The sequence below is a fragment of the Vigna radiata genome, chromosome 7 (assembly GCF_000741045.1).
Source record: "Vigna radiata var. radiata cultivar VC1973A chromosome 7, Vradiata_ver6, whole genome shotgun sequence".
NCBI classification, from domain to species: domain Eukaryota; kingdom Viridiplantae; phylum Streptophyta; class Magnoliopsida; order Fabales; family Fabaceae; genus Vigna; species Vigna radiata.
The window spans coordinates 26,635,675-26,645,542 of NC_028357.1; the positions used below are offsets into that span (position 1 = coordinate 26,635,675).

At 31.2% G+C, this 9,868-nt stretch overlaps 1 protein-coding gene across 1 annotated transcript; it reads right to left on the bottom strand.

Annotated features, from left to right (window-relative positions):
• Positions 1-8,341: 8,341 nt before the first annotated feature.
• Positions 8,342-9,173, bottom strand: LOC106768114. Its single transcript, XM_014653070.2, has one exon. The coding sequence runs from the start codon at positions 9,039-9,041 to the stop codon at positions 8,520-8,522; it is 522 nt and encodes a 173-aa protein (XP_014508556.1). The 5' UTR covers positions 9,042-9,173; the 3' UTR covers positions 8,342-8,519.
• Positions 9,174-9,868: the final 695 nt, after the last annotated feature.

The window sequence follows — 9,868 nt, forward strand, 5'->3', positions numbered from 1 at the left end:
ATATATATATATATATATATATATATATATATATATATATATATATATATATATATATATTTTCACTGGATAGTTACGTCAACTATGGCCAGTAACATCCAAATTCAATTTACTTGATCGTACTTACTACTGTTTTTGAGAATAATTGATGATGGACATTTTTATTTTGGACTACTCAATGAAAGCTATGACACAATTATCCATCTTAGGTTATGTTTTATCCTTTTGACTATATGGAGATTCCAAGTGCTATCACAATCGCAAATAAGAATTTAAATTCAAGTTCTCTTTAACTATGCATCTGATCTATTGCGAGGAAACTTCAACAATTCTTCTCTATTCTCAGGAATATATAACTTCTTGCAAATACGTATAACAAGTATATCTCCTTATATCTTTTTTTATTACATATTTTCGTTCATCATACGTGAAAAATATAATATAATTATTCTATTTGTTTGTGTCTTTTCGGATTGGAGAAAGGTGACACCCGATAGTGCTTTTAATAAACAGGGAAAACAACCAGGAAAAAAATTGTTAGAAATGATAAGTTGGAAAAATAAATAAAGTATTGAACTTTACATTGAACGAATTTTGTTTGGCATAAAACTATTCCTAGATTACGATACATAAATTAGAAGTGATGGTATTATATTTTACCAATAGATATCATTGAGTTGAGTGGTAGGTGTGATAAGTTTGATCTAAGCCATAGAATTGTATAGACTTATCTTGCCATTAATGTGGCATTAGCAATGAGGTGAAAAAATCTTAAAGTATCGAAACATGGCTACATAGCTAGCTAGTTCAACAATGGAAAAGTAAAGTGAGAAAAACATGCAAAAAAGAAAAACTATGACGTCCAATCATCCTTCCATCCCCACTTTAAGACTTTCGTGCTTGCTATAGTGGACTGATTTTGATTGACCTAACTAGGTCATTAACAAGTACAACAAATCCACAGAAAATGTTGATATTTTTTTTAAAAAAATTTTATCACTTAAGTTTTACAGATTAGCAGGCTGGAATTTTTTCAATTTTGATTTGGGATCGTAAATATACTTGAAGACGTGACAAAGTTTCTAGTGCTACCAATCTATACGTATACTCTTGTTGAAGATTGGAAGCGAATTTTATGAAGTAAGCATTAAAATCAATCGAACAAACACTAACGTCTTCTTCACTTAAATGAATTTGGAAGAGAATAATTGAGAGAATTTGAAAATAATTTTTTTTATTATTTATTTGAATAGATTTGAAGATAAATAAGAATAGATTTAGAGATAAATGAGAGTGAATTTAAAAATAAATTTTTTAATTTATCACATAAATTAAATTCTATACTAATTCTCACAAACTTTCCTAATAAGGTGATAATTTTCACCCGATGTTTTGTGATTTGCAAAGAAGGAGTTTAAGGAGTACCCGTTCTTGTGTGAAAAATAGAGAGAAAAATAGGCTGAAAGATAATAATGTACATCATAATGTCAAGGAAATTCATACGTTTGTGTTTGGTTATATCTGTCACATACTTGTGTGATTATGTGAAAGAATAGTGAAAAAATAATGGTAGAAGATAGTATTATACTATTTTATCCTTAATGTAAATTTGATAATCATACTAAACATATTATGTATAACATAATTAATTATATTATTATATAACATAATAAAATAATAAATTTATATTATTATATAAGGAAGATGGTATACAAATTTGGTTTTCAATTTTATTTCTTAATAAATAACTTTTTAAAATTAAAATAATTATCTTACCAAATTTATTTAAATTTAACCATTTTTTCAATTTGAAAATTTTCAAAACTTAATATTTTTAAATTAAAATAATTATTTATAACAAGAAATTATTTACAAAATAAATAAAAATTATTTACGATAAAATTATAAAATTTATTTACATTTATTTTTATAATTTTTTTTTTATCGTCTAACACATGCATTTTGGCTAATAATAATAATAAACATTTATATAATAATAATACTTAGTAGTAGTAAAATATTAATAATAATATAAAATAAAATTATATTGTAAAAATAATAATATAAGTTAAAAAATATTAATTTATGCAGTAAAATTAATGAAAAAATTTATATATTAACAATGTTAGGCGATTTTGGTGAGATATTTGGATCACATCATCACACTTGAATCAATATTTTAGTCTCTTCAATCATGTTTATAAATTTTAAGATATACAAATAGTGGATTTTGGCAAAGACATGATATTAGTTTATATTTTATTTAGAATATAATATTGGTATATAATTTTATTATAAAAAAATATATAAAATAATGGTTAAGGTTAAGGCCTAGGAACTGGCCTGGACTTAGCGACAATTAGGATGGAACACGAGAAAAAAAACTTAGTGACTGTGGACGATATTATAAAAATAGATCTATCCATTTACCTACTCGAGTGAGTGATCAATTGAACAAAGATGGAATAAAGACCGAGAAAAAATTTAAGAGCATGAGTACACTCAGAGATCATATGAAAAAATATTATCCCGAGTGCTCAAGATGAAATTGACAAGTTTATGAACTCTTTTGAATGGAGGATCTCGGCTTCTGAAGGTATATTTTCTATACTTGTTTATTTCGACTTTACTAGTATTGATTATATGTGTTTGTTTTTCAGAGAATAGGAGGAACGATGCACTAAAATACAGTGATGTGCAAGAGAGTTTACAAAAAGCGTCATTCGATGACAACGGAAATTTGGACATTCTGACAAGTTCATCAATCATTCAAAAAGAGCTCGATGACCTTGAGAAAGAAGTATATGAACTTCTGAAGCATTTTAATGCCTCTTTAGAGCTTCAATATGCGAGGATGAAGAAAAAAAATTAAAAGTCAACAACAAAAGATAAACATTTTATACCGTGAAGCATTTTAATGCCTCTTTAGAGCTTCACTAAAATTATCTATGTTCACATTCATTAGAGTTATCTCTTTTTTTATAGACTTCTTGAGTGAACATAGATAATTTTACTCAATATCAATTCGAAACAATTTTCTCTGATTTTAGAAACAGTGTCATAATATGTTCAGATAACGTAAATTTTTGCTACGTCATACAATATGTAGAGCTATTATAACGTACAAAACTATGTACGTCATAGCTCGTTATTGTACGTCACAAAATATGATTTTTGTACTAGTAGTTTTTTTACTCATTAAAGTCATAACTTTCTATTTGATTGAGTGGTGTATGAATATTATAAATTTTAGGTTACTCCCTTTTTCAATGATAAAAAAAAAATGATATGATTTGATAGTGAAACTCTTAGATGAGTCTAAAATTAATGTACTAACAAATTTCTCAATGAATATTCCTCCAACCACAATTAGTGAATTGAAGAAAGAAATAGGAAAATTTGCCGAACTTGAGCAATGATCTATATTTGAAATTGTTTTTTCAACAACTTTTTTTATACTAGTGGAAAAACGCTGTTTAACGTCAGTTATTTTTGGCTTTTAACGTCAGATCCTGAATTGACGTCTATTCGAGTGACGTTAAATGAGACATCGGACCATATAGGTCAGACGTCTATATAGACGTTAGACCATATAGGTCAGATGTCTATATAGATGTCAGACTCTATAGATCAGACGTCTAAAATGTCGTCATATTTGATAGGATCTTTCTCCGCTTGAGGCGTCTCGAGTTGCTCTTAAGTCATGGTGATTTGAGTTTACAACTTTATATTTTAATTGAAGAAAATGGATTGTATGTTCTTATTTTGTATTGGACGATTTTGATAATTTAGTGGAGGGAATTGGAGGAATGCAAAACGCAAGAAATCGTCGTCCAAGAACGCTACCTAAGGATATGAGCAAAATTGCACAAAAAGTCAATGAAAACGCATTTTAATCAGTTCAAATGAAAAATAATTCATCAAAGAGTAATGTAATCAGAGTAAAATTAATTTTAAACGGTGCAAAAGTGAGAAAACGAACCTGAAAAACGTAGCCTGTGCAGAGAAAACGCGAGGAAGATGATGAACAATGAGTGCGCGTAACTACTGCCTCGTGTGCGCAGTGTTTTAATGCAGACATTTAGACGTCAGTTCCCCTTACAACAGACGTCTAAAGTGTTTTAGAAGTCGAAGTGGCGGGATCATACGTCTAAATGGAGTCAAAAAGTGACTTTTTAAATTTCTGGATTTAGAGTTTAGACATCGGTTCCCAGAATAATAGACGTCTAAAGTGCTTTAGAAGTCGGAGTGGCGGGATTAGACGTCTAAATGGAGTCAAGAAGTGACTTTTTAAATTTCTGGATTTAGGGTTTAGACGTCGGTTTTCCCAATAACAGACGTCTACATTATTTTAGATGTCGGGGCTCTACCAACTGACGTCTATATGTCTGATAGGTAGGTGAATAACCATTATAATTTCCACCATATAGACGTCGGGACCCCTCTTAACTAACGTCTATATGACTAAAAGAAATGACTTTTCACCCATCAGTCAAACATATAGACGTTAGTTAGGAGGGGTCCCGATGTCTAAAATATTATAAACGTCGGGGCACCTTCTAACTAACGTATGTATGACCAACTTATTTACGAAAATGTCACCGGTTATCAATATACGTTGTGTTTATCCTTAACCAACATCTAAAGAGTGACGTTAAATAGCGTTTTTGCACTAGTGTTAATATTTATGTGATAGTCTGTGATAAATCCGTTTCAAATATATGAATCAATAAATCAGTAACACATAATTTATTATTAAAAAATTATTAACAAATGATGCTTTTTAAGTGTTTAGTGCAAGAGCGTCTATAGATTTTTACATTGGGGTATCGAGTGAAAAGCACAATTTATGTAATTTATGTTGTATGATGAAATTGAAATAGGTTACTTCTTCTGAAACTTGAACGCCGAAAAAAACAAAGTTAAGTTAGCAGTGAGGACCACAGAAGAAGGAGCCGTACCTTTTAATTATAAAAATGTTGGTCCTTATTCAGAAATTGCCTTTCCCAATTGTTGCTGCTCAAGTGGACAACAACTCAACAACTAATTAATTCCCGACCAATTTTTAATCATCATTAACAATTTTTATTTTATAATTTCTTCATATTATTATCTTACTTTGAAGGTTCAAAAGGTTGAACCACTAAATGAATGCTAGTCTTTTTATGAGATATCAACATCGGATCCCTCCACCTGCCTTTACTTCATAATCAATGTTAAAACCATTCATATCATGTTTCCTTTCTTTGCTGAAAGGTCCAATCTTATGCATGTTTCGTCTTCAAATTCAAATAATCGCACCCTCTCTGTGCCTCTATATCTATATATAAACATACTCCTATTCTTATAAATTCAATGCTACACTCAATTACTTCGTTAAATTCGATTATCTCTCATGTCTTTTTCCATTGCCCTTTTCAAATATATCTGTTACTTACACATTCAAATTCCACTATTTTTATTTCCTTTCATCATATCGCATCGTTTATTAATCAATATACAGCTTTACTGGCATCAAACTCAAAAGGTATTATAAACAAAACCTGATCATGAAATTCTATCTCCTATAGGATTGTCCCAACCAAATGTAATAATGAACAAAGTTAAATGTACATAAATGTGATTCATTATCTTTCAAATAACTCCATAATAAATTTGCATGATATGCCATTACTCATCAACACAAGTTCACCACGCAGGGCATTCATTACCATGCACCAAACGCGTTATAATAAATAGAAAGATAAATTCTTATTTATTGGCATAATGTTTGTATTAATCGGAGATAATGAGAGGGTTGATAAATACAAGTTTTATTTTTGTCCTTATTGTTGATTTTTGAATCAGCTCAAAAAAAAAAATAGTCTTTGACAAACTTAATTCTTGCTCGTAAAAAAATACAGTACATAGTGAGTCGTCACATACGTCATTGTCATGTCTTCAACACGCTAAAACAAGTGCCTGCAAATTCGTGCTGTGCCAACCATCCATGCACAGACACCATTTCCATTGTTTCTGCAACATATACCAAAATTCAAACACTCTAATTCCACCATCTAAATATCTCATTACTTCACACCCTTTATAAGTATTCACTAACCATATATGTTCAAACGCAAACTTATTATTCATTACTTCATATTCAACATACTTATGTGGTTACGTACGCTGATGCTACTGTATATGCTTTTTACAGCTGTACGTACAAAATTTCTATCACTGACAGCGACTCTTTCTAATGGTAACATCGCACAACCACCCTGTGCCTTCTCACTCCTTTTTTTTTTTTTTTTGCGTTTAATAACAAACCGCGTATATATAAAGGCCAAATATTTCTACGCGTTAATTCTTTTTTTACACCCTAGGTTCAAGAACTATTTTTTTTTTTAATTTTCATATACATAAATTTAAAAATGGAATAGACAAAGGGTTGCCACCCTCATCCTTCATCATTTTCTGTGTATTTTCCGTCCATGTCACACGCACAACTAGATTAGTATTTGTAGCAGGATTGTTATTTGTACCTTTTGTCACCGAATACAGTGTACTCAGCAGTGCTCATGCATGTTGAAAGAAAAGTCCAAAAGAAGGAAAGAGCGTCTTCTGTGCAGATTTCCTTGTCAGTGGCATTTGTACCCTTGACAAATGTGCGAGGATAAGTTCCTGTTCTTCAACCTATTCTATGTAGATGATGTATACCTAGGTTTCTGTTTTCGTTATTATCTCTTAGGTGTAATGTAATGTAATGTAACCGACCCAAAATATAACCCTTCCGTCTTCTTTTCTTCAAATATTAATTTGGCTTCTGTTGTTGATGTTGTTTTTTACTACATTTTACGTGTGAGGTTTATCCATTTTTACACTGTACTCAACCAGGTGGTCACAACTTATTAATGAAAGCTTTTCGCTGTGCATTTTTAATTCGGAAAATGTTATGTCCTCCCAAAGATTAGGTAAGAGATAAGTAAAAGGAAAATGATAGAGAGAAAACGATAAATGGAATGAAGAATATAATATGAGAGAAATAAAAATGAAATCTTTCTTTCTTTTTGTGTTAACTTTCTTTTTACGTTCAAATTTCAAGTAGAAACGCTTGTGCGGTTGAGAGTTTTCTGTAACACTTCTCTGGCACCATGTTTAATATGTCACAGTCACTCCTCACCATAAAAAGAAGAAAATATTTAAATTAAGGAAAAAAATCGCAAATTTTGACGGTATTATATAAATCTTTTTTATGGTGTCTGTTTTTCTTGTAATAAAGAGGGGTTGTAAAACTATGCGTACAAAAATTCTCTTATTGAATGATGATAAGTTGATGCCCTACGTAGTGAAAAGAGAAAGACACAAAGGAAAAGAAAGTGTTTAGTTATAAGATGAAAAGAAGGAAATATATGTATATTAAGTAATTTATCAACTAAGGGATAAAATAAATGGTAGACCCTTTTTGGTATGATAGAAACAGTGTTTGGTACGATAGACACTCATTTCATTGTTCTGTCCGTGTGAACGAACGAGTTACCAAACCATGGCTTAAGCACTTCATGTTAACCTTGTCTAATCAATCAGATTTATGCAAATTATTATTGACATGTATAAAATATTGAATCTTAAAATAATTTAGAATATCTTAAATTATTTATTACATTTTTTCTTTTCTAGTTTGTGGTTTGTTTAATTGTTTAATTACAACGTCCAATGCAAATGTGATATAGATTAGTATTTACCTTTTGTATCAAACGATAACACACAATATAACACGCCAAATGACTCTGTTCTTAGCCTGGAATGAAAATCATAATCAGAAGAAACAGGTTTCATATCAAAGTTAAATTAGATACTCTTAAACGTAAACTTTTTCGCTATTAAAAAGTTGAAATTGAATAATGTTAAGTACCTAACCTTATTACATCGCAAAATTAATAGAGACTTACTAAGAGTGTTACTAAAATGAACAGCTTATTAAGTATAAATGAAAAAAATTATTTCGACAAAGACAAATCTCCTTGAGAAACTAGGAATAGAGAGTTTGTATTGAAGTACAAAAATAATCATTTTAATTTCATAATAAGTTCTTTAAAGATACTGTTTGACAAGATTCGTTAACAAATCTTACATATGATTCTTTAGAGTTTTAATAATAAAAAAAAAAGTACATGATAAACGTACATGAGTGAAATAGTAAAAGTTATCATATATTTGTTTTGAAATCTCAGTAGTTAAGGTGGGAAGGAAATGAACAGAGATGAAGAAAAAGTAAAAATAAAAAGAAAAACACATTAATTTTCCTAAGAATGAAGTTAGTATAATAAGTGAATTACAGGCTTTTTCACGAAATTAGCCCTTGAATAACACCGGTTTTAATTAATTAATTAATTAATTAAACCCGTATACCTCCATTGTTGTTTTTCATGAAATAACTCTACAACGTTCAACAATTAATATATCTTTTGTCTTTTTCTTTTAAATATATATACAGCAATACAAAATCCCAGCGAGCACGTATTTTTTTTCTTCCGAAACTACCCCTGCTCCGGTATGGAACTCAACGTCGCGGTGAACTTACCCCTCCCCCTGAGAACGACATTTTGATTCATTCCTTTCCTCGCCGCAGGGTTATCAGCCGCATCGGCGGCGACACGACTGTCCGGCGCCACTTTCCCGCCAGGCTTGGCATTCTCCTGGCAGGGGAAAAGCAGATTCTGTTGGCGGCGAGAGGTACATTTGTCGCCGGCGGACCTGGCGAGTGCGGAGCTGGCAGTGACGGCTAGCGCGGCCATCTCCTGCGGCGGGAGGTGGCGCTTGAGGAGGTTAAGCGGGAGCGCGAAATAGAGCTGGCCAAGCTTTAACTCGTGGTCGTGGTGAACTGCTGTTACAACGTGGTCGAAGGCCATCTCGTCGGAGTCGCATATGAAACACGTGGGATAGAGTTGCAAGAGATAGGAGACCTTGACCGGGTATGAGAACTCCTCCATCCGGCCGTCGTGAACGACGAGCTTGGCCGTGGGCTGGTGGGCGGTTTGGCCGCAAACGCAATTTCCCATGTAGAAGAAGGAAAGAAAGAGGAGTGAAATTGTGCGTGTGGGGATAGGTATTTGTTTAGAAGTCTTAATTGGAGACACCGTGTTAAGGTTTATCCCTCTATTTATAGGACTCCCACTCTTCGGAAGAGCCAGCCAGCCTTCTCTTGCTTCCCACCTTTTCAACTCTTAACTTTTACCACATTAATAATAAATACTAATTCTGGTCCCCCAACTAATTTTTAATTTATTACAAAAACAATTCAATTTCATTACAAATTATGTCAGAACACCTTTTTTCCCTAATATTGGAATTTATTAAAAAGGAATAAATTAATAAAAAAAAATATTATGCATTGCATTGGGAGGAGAACGGGTTTACAGGCTGGTGACAGGTTGTGGTGCATCAAGTGTTGAGTGAGTTAGTATTTACGAAGAGAGGGACTGCTACCAGATTTTTATGCCTTCTATGCACTTATCTTATCTCTTCTTACTTTTTTCTCAACTTTCTTCATTTCACGGTAATGGGTAAAAATATCAGTGTGACCATCATCAACGTAAGAATACCTAAAATATATATATATATAACTTTACATTATGTATAACTATTAAATCTAAAATTTTAAAGATAATAATATAAAAGATATTTTATATTATTCCTAACCATTTTAAGCAAAAATAATATAAGATATTATATTAAAACTGGGTCCGTGTATATGCATATTTTAACTTGTCCCGACTTCAGTTCAATCTCAATTGTGACACTCAAGCTTAAATTAGGAAAAATAAAATAGTAAAATAATTATATTTAATTTATTTTGAAAACAGGAGTTAAAAAAAAACAAAAGAAA

Coding starts and splice junctions, on each gene's coding strand:
- LOC106768114 (XM_014653070.2), bottom strand. CDS start 9,041: ATGGGAAATTGCGTTTGCGGCCAAACCGCCCACCAGCCCACGGCCAAG.